This window comes from Cydia pomonella, chromosome 12, assembly GCF_033807575.1.
Source record: "Cydia pomonella isolate Wapato2018A chromosome 12, ilCydPomo1, whole genome shotgun sequence".
In the NCBI taxonomy this organism is placed as follows: domain Eukaryota; kingdom Metazoa; phylum Arthropoda; class Insecta; order Lepidoptera; family Tortricidae; genus Cydia; species Cydia pomonella.
The window spans coordinates 4,448,785-4,470,257 of record NC_084714.1 but is presented as its reverse complement, the minus strand read 5'-3'; the positions used below and the strand labels follow the sequence as shown (position 1 = coordinate 4,470,257).

Genomic DNA, 21,473 nt, shown 5'->3' with positions numbered 1-21,473 from the left:
TTGCCTAGCTTTCCATAACCTATGTATGCTGTTGATAACTGTAATATTTGATAATTAGAAAGAAATAAATCCATGTAAGAGGTATATGTTCAGCAGCGGACGCGTATATGCTGAGCAAAACTATAACAAACTTCCTTACATAAATCAAAGTATTGTCTTCTTCACTGAACTTGAATTTTTACTGTCTTTAAACTACAGGATAACACACCGCCTGTATGTTCCTAGTTCATACCTACGCCTTTCGTGCAAATGCCTTTTCAATGGCATTTAAAATAACGACAGAGACGCAGTTACTTGGAAACCATACATTATGTACCAGATATCTATTTGAATGAGATAAAGTCAGACCAAGTTAACTCAGCAGCGATTTTGACAGAACAGACTGCAAGTGTTATTTTAAACGTCATAATTTAATAGAAATTTGACGTTTAAAATAACACTTGCACAACCTGTGCTGTCAAAATCGCTGCAGATTTATCTTGGTCTGACTCTATACAAAGACGTCAACAGACGCGCGGCGCGGCTACGGCTCAATATCAACCTTCATGCATTCTGATAAGGTTCAGGTTGACACACCGCACACAAAAGGCGTGGCGTTCAAAGGGTTAAGTGGATAAGGTCTAGCCTTTTGCCAGGCACTTTCTACTAAGAGGGAAAAAGAAACAACATCCTTCCTTTCCTAGTTCATCATCCTTTCTTTGTCTCTCTTAGTAGAAAGTGTGAAAGAGCATCAGTGCCGGATTAAGATATGTTGATGCCCTAAGCATTTCTAGACCATGGTGCCCCCTCACCAAGATTACATTGAATTTTCTTGGTATATTGAGTGCCGTTTATTGCTGCATTACAGCTGAGAATATAATTTTCAATCCATCACATCATTTTATCACGGAAATTGATAGTACTGCAGCAGTAATGTTCCAACAGTAAGTAAGGTCAAGTGTAAGCAAATTCGAAGACCGTTCTTCACATAAGGCCAGAGGCCGAACCAACCAATGTCCTAGTGTAAGCGAAGACGCAAGACATAGGCCGAACTCCGCACAGGGTTTTGCGACCTCTACCTAGAGCTTTCCTGCGAAACTCATTCATGTGAGGGCAAAGGCCGAGCTTCTGTAGGGGCTTAGCCATTGGCCATTGGTTCTTGTCAGAACAAGGCCACAAGTGTCTTAAATAGCAAATTATTGTTTACGACAACGGAACTTAATAGGGTAAGTTATAAAATTACCTCTGACCCGACGCGACGTTTCAAGGACGGCGTTGTACCCATGGTCTCGGAGAAGACGGTAAAGTAGACATCATTATCTTGAGGTTGGAGGTAATTTTAAAAAGTTTTCTTAAATAATAATGTGTCACAATTAGGCCAATAAAATTAGATTTTTTCGAATTTGTTCCTAATACTCGTAACGCGTGTAATCCAAGTTTGCTCCATCCCAGGAGGTGTGCATAAATGTTTCCTCTTTTTCAGTTTTTTTGCTTGTAAATCGAAAACGGTAAGTCCGACGGACAGTTTGTTCTAATTGATATCTGAGGATCCGAAATGTAATTTAACTATGTTCTTGCAATAAAATATATTGATTGATTGATTTAAGGTAATAATATATAATAATATATGTATTCGTATAAATTGTAAAAATGGTCAACATTTTTTTTTTTTTTGCTCAAATTATGTTAATAATCCGAAAACGCCTTCTTACCATTGTCTAATCCACCAAGCGCTATTGTAATTGATAGTGGGTTCCTCTACATGGAGTGGTTTGGTAATCCAAAGGAAAAAATATCTCCTAAGGATACCAAAATGTATGCACACCTCCTGGGATGGAGCGAACTCGGATTACATGCATTTAGGACCAAATGAAAGTATCAAAACAATTTCCAGCTTGCTGTGAATTAATTCCTCAAAACGCTATTTTTGGATCTAATTTGATTGGTCTAAATCGTGAAAGTTTAAATCAGTGTTTTTAAAGGCAAAGTCTAAGGCTGAGCTTTTCATAAGGCTGAACGCGCGGAGCGTTCAATCGGCGCTTACGGATGAGGCCAAAGGTCGAGCTGGACAAAAGCAAGGCTTGAATTTGACCAATGGCGAGGTATGAATGGCTTGGCGTCCGGAGCGTCCGAGCGCGGAGCGTTATCATACAATACAACCAATGGCGAGGTGTGAGCAAGGCAGGAAACCCAGCTGAGAGAGAGGACAGCTTGGATTTGGATCCATGGCCAAGTGAAAGTGAGGCAGTTTGCATAAAGTAGCGTCGCATAAGACCTAACGCCGAACTGCAAAAGAGTGGCTTGAAATCGAACCTATGTAATCACAGTTCTCCTACTGCTCGGCCTTTGGCTTAACTCGAAAGCGCAACTTCATAAGATGCTTTTGGTTTTCGGCCTTCGAGGGGCCCTTTATAACACTTTGACAATTAGGTCGCAGCATCGCGGCTCTGCACCAACTCGGCCTGGCCGACACATCTTGCATGCAAGAGAGTAAAATACGCTACAAAATGGGTAATCTACGTCGAGAAAATCGGTTGGGCACAAGCCCGACGGTAAGATTTTTTTTTTGGCCATGAGCTTTCAGGGCCTCCGCGTAAGGTTGGAGATATGCTTACATGTCCTCACTCTCTTACGACCCTTCGTTATTAGATGGGTACCTACTTGCACATGTATTAAATAGTTTCGTGTACATAAGTACTACACTACGGCTGCAGCCTGCCCTTTTTTCCTACGATTTTGGTGCCCCCCTAGACGTGGTGCCCTAAGCAAGTGCTTATTTTGCTTAATGGTTAATCCGGCACTGAAGAGCATAGATGTAATAATAGAATCCGACCTAGCGATTTTGAGAGGCCAGTCTGTGCAAATGTTAAGTAAACGCCATAATTTCATAGAGGTTTGACATCTCAAATAACACTTGCACTGTCTGGGCTGTCAAAATCGTTGCCAACTTATTTTGGTCTGACTCTAACAATAACCCCTTTATCGTCAAAAACGCGACTACATTCATCTTAATTTCCATGTCACTTAATTAAAACTAAAGCTTAAAACTATCACTGCTGCTGCGGCGGCTGTTGCTGTTGCTGCTGTTTATCCCTAAGCCACTGGTTTTGGTTCTGCTGATTTTGATTCTGACTTGACAAGAAAGCGAGATGCCCCTTCGGGCACCGGTTGGCATAATGTCCCTTCGTGCCGCACTTAAAGCAGGTGACTTCCTCCAGGGGCTTGTGCATCATGCGCTGCAGGCGGGGGCTCTCCGAGTTCTCGTTCTCGTTGGCCGGCTTGATGTAGCCGAGCGCTCGGTACCGGGCTTCTTCTTGGCGTTGGGCTGCTTCGCGTTGCTGGAATAAAGATTTTGTTGTGAGGCATAAGTTGGGCATGCGTTGCATAAAAAAAAGAATTCGTGAATTGCGGCTGAATATTAAACAACAGGGCGACATGCCATCTTGCCGATTTTTAGTAGATCGTCACTGTCATCTGATGGTATGATAAAAGATTAAGGCTAAGCGTATGCTGAGGCGCAGGCGACGCGGTTCCTCGCAGAGCAGATTTTGTTAAGTATGGAACGTCCGTGTGCGAGCGTGCGTAGCTAAAGCACGTTCGATATTTTACAACATCTGCTTTGCCCTGTGCTAAGTAGAACTTACCTAGCCTATCATTTGGAATTTTAGTAAAAATAAATTGTTGCCAACCCAAAGGGTTGAAAGAGGGGATGTATTGTTTATAATTGAGTTGAAATAGTAATATGATACGATAATTACATTACGCCCAAGGCCATAGACATTCTGAACTAAATCCCCTCAGACAAACGTCTCGTACAGTACTTTTCTGCTTAAAGCATTTTAAATAACAGACTATGCTAGTCAAATTTGGATTGGAGCTATATCAAAGAATAGCTTACCTATAGTTGTGCCATTCTGGAGAATGTTCTCTTGCGAGAACATTCCCTATAGTAAACAGAGAACATTCTCGAGAACGGCACAACTACAAGCTTACCTCAATAATAACACCTGATTTCTAAGTGATTATCGTTTTGCTATTCTATATAAGAAAAAAAAAACAGCATATAAAAATCAGGTATGGTCGCTGGTTAGCAATATTTCTTACCTCTGGCGGTATCTTGTTACACGATGACGCCTTATGTCCGACTTCAGAACAATAATGACAAACAGGCAATCTCTTAGCATCCTTAGTTTGCTCCGGTGGAGCAGGCAGCTCGAAGCGCGGGTGCATGTACTTGCAGGAGGGCCCTTCGGGGCAGAGCCCGGCCAGGTAGTTGGTGCAGAGCACGCGGCGCACGTGGCGGTGCCGGCAGTGCGGCCCGTGCCGGCAGAAGCCGCGGTCGTACCTGGAATATAGTTTAAAAATACGTCATAATCTAAGGGGTTTCATAATCAATTAGGCGGGGTCCTCGGCCTTGGCCGAGGCACGTCTATACTGGCCGTTTTGTGCTTGAGGAAATTGCTTAGCGCGTATCATTTAGTTATAAACTATAAAAAAACTAAAGTCACATATTTAAGTTTATATACTAAGTTGTTTAGCTTAGTGTATTTTCATAAATTATAAGTGTTCTTGCTTATTACTCATATATTTTTTGGTCTCTTTTTTAAATTGTAACTTTAATATATTCCATATTGTAATATCTTGTATCACATGAGCTTTTGTATCTAGAGTGTACTGTGTAATTATATATACAGTTTCTATTTGCGAGTTCCTGTAATTGGCTCTGTATTACTATCCAAAAAGTTTAATGTGTCTTTTACAGCTGTTGGAATTCCTTGTATAAATAAATAAATCAATATTTTAACTGAAATGTGGGTTTCATCGGGTTATTCCCACTAGTTACCACCAAGTTTTTACCAGTGGTAACTACTGGGATTTTTTTTCCCACCTTTTACTATTCAATAAATATCCGTCCGTTTCAATAAATAATGTCACAATTATGTGACACATTATGTGACCTTATTGTCCATGGCGCTTACGCCATTACCACCAAACCGAGTTGGTGGTAACTAGTAGGAATAACTCGTTTCATCAGTAACTCTGTAATAAAATTGAGATTGTGAGAATTGTCTTCATTATATTTATCTAAGGAAAAGTATATGCTTATACTGGAAATTGATTTTCTGTAAATTGTAGTTTTCTCTGCATGTCCCTCAGAAACAATTCATGTGTCTGTAGAAATTTTATGAGGTTGCAATATTTAACTGCAAATCTCCTATAGCAACCTTAACAACCTTTTACTATCATAACATTCAGATCAACTTAATGGCAACTATGTATGCATAATTTCATCTATAAGAAATATCAGAACATGAGAAATAAGTATTTTAGTAGACGGGTCCACACAGAGTGAGTATACGCGCAAGGCATATTCCTCATGCATATGCTCGCTCTGTGTGGACTCAGCTAGACATCATCTCACACATCATTGTTGGATGTAGTTATGTATAAAATAATATTCTAACCCACAATAAAATGTCATTAATAAATAAATAAAACGGCCAAGTGCGAGTCGGACTCGCCCATGAACCCCATACCATTTATTAGGTATTAAAAAAAACTACTTACTAGATCTCATTCAAACCAATTTTCGGTGGAAGTTTGCATGGTAATGTATATCATATATTTTTTTTAGTTTTATCATTCTGTTATTTTAGAAGTTACAGGGGGGGGCACACATTTTACCACTTTGGAAGTATCTCTCGCGCAAACTATTCAGTTTAGAAAAAAATGATATTAGAAAACTCAATATCATTTTTGAAGACGTATCCACACATATGGGTTTGATGAAAATAATTTTTTTGAGTTACAGTTCTAAGTATGGTGAACCCCCAAAATTTATTGTTTTTTTTTCTATTTTGGTGTGAAAATCTTAATGCGGTTCATAGAATACATCTACTTACCAACTTTGAACAGTATAGTTCTTATAGTTTTGGAAAAAAGTGGCTGTGACATAAACGGATAGACAGACGGACATGATGAATCCATAAGGGTTTCGTTTTTTGCCATTTGGCTACGGAACCCTAAAAATTAACCACTATTGTCTTTGTCTACAAGTTTATATTTTAGTACCAAATGCTTGCGAGTTGGAACATTAGTAGATCATCTATGTTCAATGACCATACCCTACTAGATGGTGTACTCAAATCACTGCACCTATGCAATTAAAACTGCACTAAGCCATACGCTTGTCACGGAATAGAAGCCTATGGAGGAATCTGGACTTCAAGAGAAGGACATGATGTCACAATCCTCAGCATTGAGGGACTGACCAACCGAGTGGTTTTTTTTAAGAAGAGAAGAGAGGATGTTCAATAGAGGCAATTTCTTTAAGATAGTGATCAACTATAATACACTAGCTTTGCAATGCTGCTTGACTCTTACCAGGGACAGTCTTTGATCTTGCTCTCCGGGTCTATATGCAGAAACGGGCACTCCTTATTGTGGCAGGCATTAAAGCGCGCGTAGAAGTAGCACTCTGGCATTTTGGACATGTCATACTCGTGAAGGAACTCGCACTGGTCGCCCTTCTTGCACAGGCCGCGCAGCCAATGCTTGCAAACCACCGTGCGGTCGCCACGGACGTGTCTGTAAGGACATTGAGGTCCATTTGTACATCCATTGGGTTGACTGTAAAATTCGCATACCGCGGCCGTGGACTCTGAAAAACCATGAGAAAATTGTTTTATACGTCACATCAAACGTCTTAAACAGCCAGTAGCCAGGTATATCACTGTATTATATGCGTAAAATCACACTTACTGTCCATTCCGGGAAACGGTAGCGGTAAAGCTCCATATTGCTCGTCTAATGCAAAATCTATGTCGAATTTAATATGATCTACGTTAGCGACTAGGACCTCCATTTGGAATGCTAAAATTGAAATTATTTATAGAGAAAATTACATTAATTTGCTTGCAATGCACATCGATGCAGCGTTGACAAGACCTGCTTGATTGCTTGACAGTTTCTATCAGTGTTGCCAGGTGAGCAGAATATAATTATAGTATTTCAGTGTCGAAATTATCGTACCGATGAAAAAAATATCGTACGCCTATCAAAAAGCCACTACCCCTTAATTTTCTTTCAAAATAAGCTCACATGTCCAATGTTTAATCAAAGAAAACGCATTGCGCTAAAATCAATTTTATATTTGAGTATTTATGTGTTAGATGCTAAATGTTTATAGGAAGGTTCTACATTTGACTTAAACCAAGGAGCCAAACACCCATAAGGTGCTAATTGTAGCTTATTGCTGAGGAAAAGTGTCATTACGCACAGTTACCGAAGCCAGAGGGCCTACCGCGAACCACGTTCGACGTGTTGCCTCTTTGTCGCACTTGTAAATTCGTACGTAAGTGTGACAGGGAGGCAACACCAACACGTCCAACGTGGTTCGCGGTAGGCCCTCTGTTCTAAGGCGGAACATACATCGTACCGGAACCCAAATTATCGTACATGTACGTTAATTATCCTATGTCAGGCAACACTGGTTTCAAATTTTTTTTTATTCACAGTTAGGGTTAAGCGAATAGCTTCATCCATAAAAAACAAAATATAATAAATTACGGCTGGCCAATGTATAGATATTAGTAATTTTGAAAGATAAACAGCGTTTTTATCCTGGGCTTAAACATTTTTAGAATCTCAAATGTCAGTGTCAAAATTGACAACTCCTCGAAACTCGAATTCCTTCGTGGGCTGAGGAGACGCTGTGTTTTCTTAGTTTATTATAGTTTTAAAATAATTAATCCGACATTATGTCTATGTCGGATCTAAAGCATTCATTACGAAAATATGAATTCCCTCAATGTGCAAAGGAGGCTCTTTTAAGAATTGGTACAATATCCCTATTATATATTGAAATCGGGCTCTTGGAGAAATTGCTTATTTACATTGTTATTTGCAGAACAACTGCTGGCCGGTCGTGCGGCCCCCAGCAGCAAGCAGGTAGACGTAGCTATGGAGATCATTTCCGAGTTTATTTTCTGTGAGTCTACGCGACGTGGGGAGCGGAGGGGTTTGAACCCTCTCCAAGAACTACAGCTTATTGATGTAATCTGCGAGTACTTGTCAAGCTGTACGAATGAGACGACGAAGAATACAATATTCTTGTCTCTCTTCGGAGGCGGAGATACTCAGAAGAGACTGAAAATATTGAGTATACTTGCAAGTATGGCTGTCTCAGCTTCCAGCACACCAGTAAGTATTCAGTTCTTATATCTACTGTCATGGGCGCCGGCAGCGGCAGCGGGGTGCAAGGGGGTGCACTTGCACCCTCCTGGCACTGGTTTTTACGCTTCTGCACCAGCATTAGAGTTGGACCAATATAAGTCTGCAATGATTTTGATAGCATAACTCGGAACTATATAACACAAGAAAAATAAATGACTGCATCAATTCTTGTATTCCATTTATTATGCACCTCCCTGAAAGTAATCCTGGCGGCACTCATGTCTACTGTTAAACCATGTTTTTATATGCATTATATAGCAGCTGTCTTGGAAAATAGGATTTATTAGGATTGTATTGTTAGAAAGCTTTATTTTATGACTTATTTGTGCTGTCTATAACCTTGTGCTACTTTTGTGTACATTTACCATATACCACCGTTATATACATATTGTTTATTTAGTTACCTGCAATAATTTACAGGCTGAATATATAGGTCATATTGAGCAACTTTTACTATGGGACCAATCCCGAAATCACGAAAAAAAAAAATTACCCTCCCATAGAAAATGTCAAGGTCAGACAGCCAAATTATATGAAACAGTCAATTTTGGGTTGCTCAGTATGACCTATATATTCACCCCATACATTATTGCAGGTGACTAACTAAACAGCCTGTATGTGATGTGGTATAAAGTTCAAATTAAAAATACAAATAGACAGAAGGAAGTACAATTTTATATTTTACAGAGATTTACTTTGTCTCCAGGTACTACTAGCAGTAGGTGTGTGGCTGCAACAAATGGGCTGCTCATCACCACCATCCCTGCAACTAGTGGAAAACATCATTAGAGACCACTTTCACTTGAACACATTCAACCAAACTGCACTCAAGAGCTTAGCCTCCAGTGCCCCTCAGTTTGTAGCCAATTTCATCACAGCCGTCACAGAATTGTACATGCAAGAAGTGAATGGTGTAAGGAAACTCCCGCCTAAGAACTTATTGGAGGTGATCACATCTTGGGTGGGTACTTATTACTATCTACTGCCATTACCAAAGAAGTCTAAAGTTTTTAAATTTATTGTTTGGGCATTTCGAGTGGCACACTCATTCCAAGCTAAATTATGACTGATTATTTTCATATCATATCATATAATTTATTTTCATAGTAGAATTTTTACAATTGCTCTATGAGGTCAAATAATAACATTTACTTAAAAATTAAATTATATATTTACACTATACACATGCTTATTAACTTCAAGTGTTAAGGTTTTCTAGGTATGTTTTATAATATCCCCTTTTACAAAACTTCCATGATGACTGATTTTAAATTCACTTAATGGCAAAATTTTAAAATTAAAGGAATTTTATTGTTAAAAAATGGCCAATGAATGATTTACTTATTTTATGAAATCTAGGTATAGTAGGTACAAGTTTGTTTTTGTTTCTTGTATTTCTGTTGTGTATGTTCAGTGATCGGAACTATGTGAGTAAAACTTTAACAAAACTTGTTAAGCGGACATAAAATAGTGCATACAGCCCTAAAAATATTCATGTCCATAGGGATAGGAATAGTATAGTACTTACAGCCATAAAAATATTTACATTCATAGATATGCGAATATGTTTAAGGCTATAAGCACTCTTTTTACGTCCGCTTGATAAGTTTTGTTAAAGTTTTACTCCCATAGTTCCGATCACTGTGTATGTTGCAATATTTTTTTAATTGGTGTTTATTTTAACTATTATGATTATGACTTACAACATTATAACATAACACTATAGTTTTAAGAGGTTTTGTGTATAATTTTGTACATATATTAAATGTGTGTTCCTTTCCTCTTTTGTTTTCTTCTGTTCCTTTATTCAAACAATACATCATTTTCAAAGACCATTTTATTAGGTTGATGCATATCAAAGAAGCCTAAACAACAAATTAAATAATTTATTTAGTCTTTCAAGTATAAAATTTGATGATTGCTCAAATTTGAAATATTGAGGTGTAAAACCACAATTATTAAATATAATTTACACTGCAACATAACTTTTTTCCAGGTGTACTCTAATCCAACCCTATGCCTGTCCGCCCAGAACAACCCTCCGCAGCTGCCGCCCGGCTCCATCCCGATGGCGGCCGTGACACCTCTTGCTGGACTCGTGCATTGGTGTACACTAGCACCACTGTATATAGACTCTGGTATAAAACTATATATAGACGCCAAACGTAGTTTATTTATTTCCACCATAGTTTATCTGCTTTACAATACAATACAAATACTCTTTACCCAAAGGTTGACTGGTAGTTTTATGTCTATAGCATTAAGTCTATTCTTTTGTAAGTTTATTGTGATAAATAATGATTTCTTTTGTGAAAGTTTTGTGTGAAATATTCATAGGTGTACAGGTGAAAAATGATAAGTTGTTATAAAGTAGGTAATCTATCTGTTATTCTGAAAATAGTTTTATTTTAAATTCTTGTCTAATTTATACAAAATCAGAAGGTACTATTGATGTAAAAAGTCTACAGAACTAGGAGAAATCATCATCTGGTTGTCACTCGGGCTCAGGAATATTTATCAAATAAATTGTACATTTTATTTTACAGACTCTGAAATGGTCGAGGTGTCACCGCCGAAAAAGATCAAGATAGAAGGAGAAAACCTGTCACTGATCAAACCCGTACCGGCCAAAGTGTTAACAGAGTCTGAGCTTTATATAAAGTTACATTTAGGTAAGTTTTGACGTTAATATTAAATAAATAAATTAAATATTAACATGTGAAAATGATTTAACATTTTTCATTAACACATAAGGTCGTGAATTAATTTCAAATACGTACCTAAATAGCATAAATTAAGTTTTAGGTGTGACTCGTGTAGTAAAACAGCGCTTATAAACTGATGACGTGATGACCGCGAATATTCGTAAACGCACGACTGTAGACTGTAGCGATTTATCAGAATAATGTTGAACTCCGACAGGTGTGCTCCACAGCCTGCGCGGGCGGCGCGGGGCGGGCGCGCAGGGCGCGGGCGGCGCGGTGCACGCGGCGGCGCTGGCGGCGGCCGCGCCCGCGCTGCAGGCGCACGCCGCCGCCCGGCCGCGCCCGCAGCCCGACGGGAAGCTGCAGGTACTATCAAACAGTTACTGCCTAAACATGACTTCAATTTTGTGTCATGTTTATTTTATTAATGTACAGTGATTCTTAAGCACAGAGAATCACACTTTTCCTTACACAAAGTTTTTTGTAATATTATGGGAAAATATTTTAGCTTAAAGTTTGCTGACGAGAGCCCCACTTACATACAAACCGCTAATGGACAGGCACAGTTAAAGGATGTTCAATACGTTCATACTTTAAATTATTTCATCCACTCATTAGCCCACTGTTCGCTTGTAAATCTTTAAAAATGTAACTTTTCCCAGGACTGTTTGGATCGACTCGGCCAAGCCGTACAAGTTGCACTCTCATCAGGCTGCGTATACGGCAACATCAATCATCTGCTAGCAACTCTGGATTCTCTGCCGGAGAACAGGCTGCTGCGAATTGTGGTGCAGGCGCATCGCTCGCTCTGCTGACAGGACCAACTCATTGAGATTGATTAGATCTGTAGCATTACCTTTGCTTAGAGCCTGAAAATTTAATGGGGTCAAAGTATTTTACAGATAATGCCAGCATAGGATTTACCATTCAACCCTATGAATTAAGATAGGAAGAATTTATTACCATAAAAAGACACTAATTAGGTGGGTCCACACAGACCGAGCATACGCTTTTATTTAAAAAACCCGCATATTAAAAAAAAATGGCATAAGAGATCTATTACTATATTTTATTGGTCTGGGCGAGCCAATATATAAATTAAACAACAATACAGTAATTTGGTACCATGAAGGCAGAATAGATAATGGAACTCTTTGGCTACTAAAATATCCTTCGAGATACAATTCATTTTCACGAATCCAATTCTGTGCAGATGTTAAGTACACTGACTGTTAAATTAGTATTTTAGAAAATGAAATTTATAGCAGAAACTTATTGTGAAAAAAAAGTCAGCCAAGTCAGGCAACCACATAGCTTTAGTAATCAATTACTTGTCAGTGTATCCAGAAATACGTATTTTATTTTCATAGAAGATGAATTGCTGTACAAAGGAATGATTAAATTAAGTTTATAAATATGAATTTAGCATATTGTAAATAGTTTATGGATTAAAGACAATTTTCTAAAACTAATATCATAGTTTCATTGCCATATTGTTTTTTTTATAAAATAATATGTTTATTTTATTATGCTTTTCCAGTTATTAAACTCCAAAGTCAAAAAATAATGTAAACATATTTATTCTAAACTAGTTTATTCAGAAAGGCTTAAACCTACGACTCTGTTTAATCTGAGCTATTTTCTTCTTGTCCTCTTCAAACTTCTGTCGCAAAGCTACCACATGCTTCATTTTCGACTCTCTAATCTGGAAGGTGTAGAAGTTTTTCAATTCTTTCCTCTTTTTATTTTTCTCTTCTTTAGCCATGACCTTGCTCTCTACTTTCTCAGAGCGAGCGAAGCTTTGTACTTTTCCTTTCTTAGTGACCGTGATCCAGCCATCATCATCCTCTTCTTCTAACTTTTTCTCTTTATGCTCAGCTTGTTTAGTTTTCTCATCATGTTTTTTCATAAATGCCTCTACTTTTTCTTTCAGTTCTTTTGCCAGCAGTACTGAGTTGTTGTACTCTTCTACCCACTTTTTCATGCCACATTTGATCTGATATTTGTCGGAGTTAACAGGTGCGAGTTCTGTAAGAGCTAGAGCTTTATCTAACTGTGCTACTTTAGCAAAGACTACATAACCCACTTTGAAAATAGGTTTCTGGGTGACTGGAAGGAATTTGTCTATTGTTTTTGTTTCTGAAGGACCCGGCTTTTCTAAAAGAGCCACAGATTTGACAGTGCCAGCGTCTTGAAATGCGTTTTTGATTCCATTTTCGTCAATATATGGAGGGATGTTAACAACGAATAAAGTTCTGCCTTGAGGTCTGTCCTCTGTGTGATCCCTTACCGCATGCTCTTTGATATAGATTGTGTGGGGAGACTCTGAATCATCCGCAACTTTTAATTCTAAAGCTGAAATCAAATATTGCGTTATAAAACTGAATATTATGAAATGTGTTTAGAAATAGATAAGTATTAATGAGTTAATTATAACAACGTACCTTTGAAAATTAGTGGACGTTTACTCGACTTCATGTTTTCGTCTTAAAGTTTCATTTAGTTTTGTAATTCATTATTTATACCATTTATACACGAAGAAATAGTCAGTACACGCCTTTGTAGTATTTGAGGTTATATCATTTGTTGTGACTTTAATGACACTGAACTGTCGTCCAGAAATTTTGAGATGATTCTCCATGGTTTCATTTATTTAATTAATGAGTTCAGTAAAGTAAGTAACAGTTAACAGTACAGTAAAGAAACATGTATACAAAAAATTGTAATTGGAATGATTTATGCTAAAGTGTGCAAGTTCTTATAATAATATCTGTAAATATTCAAATTATGATGTAAAATAATATTATTTCTTTGTTCAGAAATCTTTGAAGCTACAGTTTTTTTCAAAGTGACAGCTGTTACAGTGACGTTTTAGAAAGATGTAAAAATTGTCTATAGTAACGTTTTCGTTGTGTGTTGGCTGAAAACGACTGTTTTGACCGTAAATTTGCGTAATTTTGCGGCCATGTGTGGTCATATTTGTGCCCCTAGAGACAATTTTAGTGATGTTATCAACCACTGCAAATAATAAAGTGAAAAACTTGAAGGGGTCGGAGCCCCCCGACGTTCTTGAACGGGAAGAAATCGGCCAAGAAAACACGGATGATAAGGTCAGAGGTTATGTTGGTTCTTATGATGCATCGTCTTCTTTTGGCGGGCCGAGCCGAGACGGGCGTTTTCGGCCCCGTGGCCGGGTTACGGAGTTTCGACACTCGAGAGGCGGCGGGCGCGGCGGCCGAGGCAGAGGCCTGCCGCCCCGCAGCGACCGAGATCTGGACGGTTCCTTTAAATATCACGAACCGTTAGCTCATGCCGCGGCTGATTCCTGGGCCCAAACGAACTCTACCAAAAATTTCTACGAGCGTTCTGAACTGTCTATCCATCTGCCCGAAGATCCACGCATATCTAAACTGCTGCGTCGCCTGTGTGCCGAGGTGGATATCGAAAAGTCGCTCGCGATATGCAGCAAGCTGCAGGAGGCAGTCATGCTTCCAGAAAACGCCAGATACATTAGAAGGTCTTATGACATACTTGTTGAATCACTTCTTGATGTGCTGTATGATGCCCCAGGGCCAGAAACAAAGGAACAAGCCGCTGTTGTCCTTGGCAGGATTGGTTATGTCATGGGGCCGGATTTCCGTAAACATCTGGAGTGGATTGAGTCTACATATACAGCACATAATAGCTCTATCAAACACCTGCTCATACTATCCTTTTCTGAGACATTTCAACTGGACTTTCAGACACCAAATCTGTCAGAGTTTGCAGAGACAACTCTGGTTCGCCTTCAAGTCATTATAGAGGGCACTGACTCAGCCGATGTCTTTATGGCTGCCATAACTGCCATGATAGTGATGTCGAACTCATACCCAGAACACTTTGCCAATCATTTTGTGGATACTGTGGACATTCTAGTCGGCTGGCATGTAGATAATGCTCAACCGAGAAAAATCAAGGAGTTTGCCTTACAATCGCTGTTTAAACTGAGCCGTCACTGGCAGGCTGATGTCGGGTTCTCAGTAAACCTGCTGAACCAATTTGTTGAGGATATGGTAGCTTATTCAACTGACCTGGATTCTAACAAAAGTGACACAGATACAGAGTCTACATCAGCGGAGGACTGTATCCAGAAGATAACCTCATTTCTTAATGTGTTTAACACTGTTGTAAAGAGTTTGGGCAATTTACTCAGCCCTACTACATCTCAGACCGTGAGCTGGTCCTTCCTGACTGAATCCATAACTAAGATACTTCAGGTACTTACTAAGACTTTGAAAGATGATGCGGAACCTGATTTGATCGTGGCTGGGAATGAAAGCATTACATTACTGTTGAAGCATTTACAAACTAAAGCTATGTCGAGCTTCCCGGCTTTGTTCTCACTGATTTCAACGGAGATTACAACTTATTTGAATGATGAAGAAAATGTGTGTCTCAGTGTCATTGACTTAATATCTAAAACTGTCAAAGAGATTGCATCAAACCTACCTATTGAATTTATTACTGAAACAATAGGTCCTGAGTCTAAATTACGTCAGTTGCGAAATTCAGAGAGTGCTCTTGTTCTAAATGGGGTCATGTCAGTATATAGTAATCTTTTGAATTTAAAGAATATCCCACTGTTGCAAGAAACTTACAAGTTTGTACTTACAGACATACAAAACTCATATTCTATTATTGTGCCTGACATACAAATCATTCAGCCTGAATACACTGATGAAGTATGCAAAGAAGATGCTGAAAAAAATGTTATATTTTACCTGCAATGTCTTTCCGAGCTTGCAAATGCTAGTAATTCAATCATCGGCATGTGGGCTCTGCAGCCGAGCATTTTAGAGCTCCTGGCAATTAAAATGCGACCTGAAGATGATAAACTGAGCCAAGATAAACCAGCCCTCCAATATGCTGTGCTGTATTTGCTCTATTCCCATTGCAGAAAAAACAATCATTTTATTGCATCAAGTGATTTAGTAAAGATGAAGAACTCCCAGCAGAGAGCAAATGATATATTTGGCTTATCCAAATTAAATCTCGGAGAAGTGAAAGGCACCAGCCCTACATCTGGACATCTAGCGGTAATTCTCAACACATTGAGTGTAATTTTGGAAAAAGAGGTTTGCAAAGAAACCATGTTGCTGGTCCTTCATTGGATTTCAGACATACTTAGCCAGCTTGACAAGTACTTACCAATTGTCAGCATGTCTAAAGGGTTCCTCATTTTGACCACAAACATGCTGTCACTAGCTTACTGTTTTGATGATGACATTGTGCTGATTGTTATGAAAAATAGTCAGTTGCTGTTAAAAAACAAAAACCTCAGTTTAAATGTGATGGTATTGAAAACTATAGCTGTGTTGTGTGTATTACACATGGACAATCAAAATGATGCAGTATCAAACATTTGTATGGAAGTGCTTTTTGAACTTCCATGGGATATAGTGCAACTGGAGCTTGACAAACAAGTCATACAAGTATTCAGATATCGAAAAATGAGCCTACATTTGCTCAACAATGAAAGTAAAGCTAACTCTCTAAAAGAATACCTTTTGAAAGGCTCATACACAACCTTGTCAAATCAACATTTTAAAGCAATAATTGACTGTATTCTTCAGTGTACGGTCGAAGATAAAAATCTATTGCTAAACGCATTTTTAACTTCTTGGCCCTTGCATTCCCAAGACGCGGACGAGAACAATATCCTATTTTTCCGACAGTGTGCCACGAATTTCTCATCAATTTGTATCAGCTGGGCACTATCTGAATTGGCTTTGACTACTGTGACATTAAAACTAAGAACGGCTCTTGGGAAGCCTCAAGAAACATTCATGAAAATAGAAGGAGCGCTGAAAGGGATTGCAAGAGAGACTTCTTCATTAGAAACCAAATATGTGTCTACAGATCAACGAAATTTAATGGATGTGGTTGTGGGAGAGCAAATGAGATCCCGTTGGATCACAGAGTTTATGATGTTCCTTGAAAAATACATATACAATGCTGCTGAAGGGACAGCTACAGTGCTGCCACCAGTTGCCAAGCCCGTACGGACATTCTTCTATACAAACTGGACAACGTGTCGGGATTGGCAGAACAGGCTGCGGCCGGCGTCTCTTGCTGTCAGTCAATACGCTGGCCATTATGGCGCCGCTATCTACCACGCGTCGTTAATTCTCCAAACTGCTGCCACCTCTACAACTAACATCGATATCGAAGCTATCAGCATGAATCTAGCTCGAGCCCTCATAAAAATCCAAGAACCGGAAGTATTGCACGGACTCTACGTTTGGATCAAACAAACGTTTGATAAAAAGCTGTATTGGCTAAAGGGTGCTGCAGAGCAGGCTAATTCGCGACACGAGTTGGCTTTGGAATTCTATAAGAAACTAAACAATATAAAAACCCAAGAAGACAAAAAAGAATCTGGTGACACTCCTCAAACAGAGACTAAAAGTGAAAAGTTCATTGATGAACAAATGATGGATAGCTACAAGCATATTCAGAATTGGGAGGATATGCAGGAATGGAAAGAAAATGAGAACCAAAAGAAGCATAATTCGCCGTGGAACACATTCACAGCACTGCGAGTATTCGAAGGAAGTACTGAAATTCCCGACGAACTTAATAATTGGGACATTCTCGATATGAATTCTAATGAGATATCCAAAAACGCTTGCTCATATCAAAACCTCATAAACAAGATTGAATCGACGTTAGTGTGCACTGCTGTCAATGTGTGCTATACTGATAACTTTGAACAATATGAGCGTTTGCTAACAGATTGTGACGCTCTGCTGAAATGCAGTGCTCAAGAATTCGCTAGAACGAATGCTGTGCATTTCATGAAAGACATTGCAGTACTTCAGTTGGCTAATCTAGGACTAAGAAATATCGTCAAGAATGGAAAAGTAATTTCAAATCCATTCAAACCGTCAGTTCTAAAAGAACACAAATATGGCACGGACTTCGAAAATCTCAGTCGCATTCTTTGGTGGAATCAATATTTTACGAAATTGAACATGACTGAAGAGAACATCTTCTATGCAGAGTGCCTTCGGTTGGATGTAATAAAGAATGCCAGGAAACATTCTAATATAGGAATGGCTAAAAGAGAACTATTAAATCATTTCAAACATAATTCAGCATTCCAAGTGTATCTTGGTAACGTTGGGAATTTAGAAGAACTGAGTGAGGTATTGGTAATGTCGACAAACACGTATGATTTAGACATTTGGACATTAAACAACACGACGGCGCTAATGGAATTATGCAAACTAACATATGCTAAAGAAGAAACCAAAATGCAAGCTATCAATCTGTGCTCGAATATATCCCTGGGATTCTCGCAAAGACTTGCAATGGGAGAACAAAGTTACGAATTGCGCGAAAAAGGAACTCGGATGCTTTTGACCTTGTCTAAATGGATCCAAAGTCAAACCGAGAACGAAAATATCTTGGAAGTAGATTCGCCTTTAATGAAATTGGTATCCGCCCTACCCGAAATCGGTCTTGTTGACAACAACATCTCTGAAAACGTGATCCCGCTAGCTGACTCCGCTGTTGGCAAGCTATTGCAGTTTGGAGTCAATCAATGTCCAGGACTTGCTAAAGCATGGGCTAATTTCGCAGCTTGGTGCTTCAGATGGGGCAGGAAGATGGTTGAGTTCAGTTCTAAGACGCGTGAACAATTAACTGATAATGATAAAGTACAGATAGAGAGCGTTATGATTGGATGCTCGCCACAGGATTTCGAAGCTGTATGTGAAATCTTATCAAAAACAAAAGCCACTTGTGACGACGAAGATATTGATTGGAACGAGATCAACACATCGGAGATGATAGAGAGTCAACTACGCACGGTGCCTTCCCTGAGCAACGCGTTCCCTGAACACCTTGCCTTGCTGGTTGATATATGGCGCCAAGCTCAAAAACGAGTATTTTCTTATTTCGAGTTGTCAGCAGACGCTTACTTCAAGTTCTTGCAGTTAATATGCGCCTCGGATTACATAAATCACAGTGGCGAAAATGCAGTCGTGAATGCTACTTTGAGACTGCTTCGTCTAATTGTAAAACATGCTATGGAGCTACAGACTGTCTTGGAATCTGGTTTAGCGAACACACCAACGCAGCCATGGAAAGTGATTATCCCACAGCTCTTTTCAAGATTAAATCATCCCGAGACTTACGTGAGGAAATGTGTTTCTGATCTGCTATGTCGACTCGCGGAGGATACGCCTCATCTTATTACATTTCCTGCTGTTGTTGGTGCTGTAGAAAACGAAACGAAAGATCTGACCGAGCTTAGTGTAGCAAGATCTTATTTATCGCATGACGAAGAAAACAGCCAACCTGACAGCGACTTGGAGGATACGGCTAGCGACAAAGTCGTAAATAATGAACTAAATTCTTGTTTCTTAGACATGGTGGAGACATTAACGAAGCAAGCACCAAAGACAATACTTCAAGTGAAATTGTTAGTGAAAGAGTTACAGAGGATTAATCTTTTGTGGGACGAATTGTGGCTTGGAACACTACTGCAACATCACTCAGAGTTCAATAAAAGACTCTCACAACTAGAGACGGAAGTTGCTAGAGTTAAAGACAATGCTAATCTGAGCGCTGAAGATAAAGAAAAGCTGATTAAGGAGAAACATCGAATTATATTTGAACCAGTTGTATACGTATTAGAACAACTAGAACGTATCACGTCTGCAAAACCAGAAACTCCTCACGAGGCGAATTTCCAAGGGAAATTCCATAATCTGATAACAGAAGTTATCGAGAGACTGCAAAATCCAACGAATCCTGAAAAACCACAAGAGTCTTGGGCACCTTTGAAACAGTTACAGCTTAAGCTCCAACAAAAAGTGAATAAAAGAACTTCTTACATTTTGAGAATGTCAGATATTAGCCCTGTGTTAGCTGAACTGAAAAACACTGTTATTACGATGCCTGGAGTCCACACTAACCAAAGAACTGTCCGAGTGACGATAAAGTCAGTTGAGAACAATGTGGCTATTCTTCCAACTAAAACCAGGCCAAAGAAATTGGTATTCTGCGGCTCAGACGGTAGAGCTTACACATATTTATTCAAAGGCTTAGAAGATTTACATTTGGACGAGAGAATAATGCAGCTGCTCTCCATAACAAATACAATGCTGGCTAGGGACTCCGAAAACAATGATAATCAAACCTACAGAGCGCGGCACTACTCCGTGATTCCTTTAGGACCCCGTTCAGGGTTGATCAGCTGGGTGGATAACGTAACGCCACTCTTCGCACTTTACAAACGCTGGCAGAATCGAGAAGCAGCTATTCTGACCGCTAAAACCAACAAAACTGTCAATGTGTTGCGCCCTTCAGAACTGTTCTACAATAAACTGAACCCTCTTTTGAAAGAAGCTGGTATACCGACTGAGAATAGGAAGGAATGGCCAGTATCCATACTTAAACAAGTGCTCCAAGAGTTAGCAGCGGAGACTCCTAACGATTTGCTGTGGAGAGAGATATGGTGCAGCAGTGTGTCTCCCGAGCAGTGGTGGCAGATGGTCCGTCGGTACAGTTACTCAGTGGCAGTGATGAGTACGATAGGCTATATAATCGGCCTCGGTGATAGACATTTGGACAATGTGATGGTGGACTTGACATCTGGTGAGGTGGTGCATATAGACTATAACGTGTGCTTCGAGAAGGGGAAGACGCTGCGGGTTCCGGAGAAGGTGCCGTTCAGGATGACCCCGAACTTGGTGACGGCGCTCGGCGTGACTGGTGTTGAGGTGAGTTTTATTTTTGTTGTTTTGGGTGGGATATTTTAAGAAAAAGTCCATCGCTTCTATCTATATTGTAAGTCAAAACAGTATTTTACCTATGGTTAAACTGACACCTATTATGCACCTGTTAAAACATGCATCATTTACGCTCGAGGTCACTGTTTTAGTATGAGCACAATATAAGTTCGAAATATCGAATTTGTTTCTGTGCATTATTGTTATTAATAATATGATAATAGCACTAATTATTTATTCTTCCAATTACCCCCGATAAGCCGTAGCGCCACCAGTCAGTTTGACAAAAAGCGTATGACGGCGTGTGACTGAATTTAGCATCATCTATTGCGTTGAATGATTTTAAATGGTAAAATACACTTTGCAATCCACTTGCCCCCTTATTCATAAACGTGTACTAAAATTACGATGCCGCTAATCATCGTTTGTCCCTTTCCGACGTATTGGTATGATGCAAAGGGACAAACGATGATTAGCGGCATCGTAACTTTAGTACACGTTTATGAATAAGGGGATTAGTGTTTACTAAATGAAATCAATGCATTATTTATTTATTTAATAGACTTGCACTAGATAAATGGAATTAACTCAGTGGCCCTAGTGAAAAAGGGTACAAGTCTCTGGCAGCGCAGGTGTAAAGGGGTGTAAGTTCCACGTAACACTTATGTCCTTATACACCTAAACTGCCAGAGACTTCTACCCTTTTTCACTAGGGCCACAATTATATACCGCGATCTAGATTTTGGTCTGAACTTGAGGTTACAGGCGCTCTATC

General features: G+C 39.3%; 4 protein-coding genes across 4 annotated transcripts in view; 2 read left to right on the top strand and 2 right to left on the bottom strand.

Annotated features, from left to right (window-relative positions):
* Positions 1-515: 515 nt before the first annotated feature.
* On the bottom strand, positions 516-7,326 carry LOC133523294 (cleavage and polyadenylation specificity factor subunit 4). Its single transcript, XM_061858798.1, has 4 exons — positions 6,742-7,326; positions 6,364-6,640; positions 4,084-4,324; positions 516-3,317 (listed from the first exon to the last, which is right to left on the bottom strand). Exons 1-4 carry the CDS (start codon positions 6,842-6,844, stop codon positions 3,030-3,032), a joined length of 909 nt encoding a protein of 302 aa, XP_061714782.1. The 5' UTR covers positions 6,845-7,326; the 3' UTR covers positions 516-3,029.
* A 319-nt stretch (positions 7,327-7,645) lies between these two features.
* LOC133523316 (integrator complex subunit 15) lies at positions 7,646-12,391 on the top strand. The gene is made up of 7 exons (XM_061858824.1): positions 7,646-7,818; positions 7,889-8,181; positions 8,921-9,175; positions 10,211-10,352; positions 10,761-10,886; positions 11,137-11,285; positions 11,582-12,391. Exons 1-7 carry the CDS (start codon positions 7,740-7,742, stop codon positions 11,732-11,734), a joined length of 1,197 nt encoding a protein of 398 aa, XP_061714808.1. The 5' UTR covers positions 7,646-7,739; the 3' UTR covers positions 11,735-12,391.
* Positions 12,392-12,496: 105 nt separating this feature from the next.
* On the bottom strand, positions 12,497-13,524 carry LOC133523336 (ribosomal RNA-processing protein 7 homolog A). The gene is made up of 2 exons (XM_061858853.1): positions 13,364-13,524; positions 12,497-13,274 (listed from the first exon to the last, which is right to left on the bottom strand). The coding sequence occupies exons 1-2, from the start codon at positions 13,395-13,397 to the stop codon at positions 12,517-12,519; spliced, it is 792 nt and encodes a 263-aa protein (XP_061714837.1). The 5' UTR covers positions 13,398-13,524; the 3' UTR covers positions 12,497-12,516.
* A 340-nt stretch (positions 13,525-13,864) lies between these two features.
* LOC133523341 (serine/threonine-protein kinase SMG1) overlaps positions 13,865-21,473 on the top strand; it is a gene marked incomplete at its 5' end in the record, with an annotated part of 251,943 nt that continues 244,334 nt past the window's right edge. The window contains one exon of the mRNA XM_061858863.1: positions 13,865-20,689. Within this exon, the coding sequence (XP_061714847.1) occupies positions 13,865-20,689 (6,825 nt within the window). The remainder of the gene's footprint in view (positions 20,690-21,473) is intronic.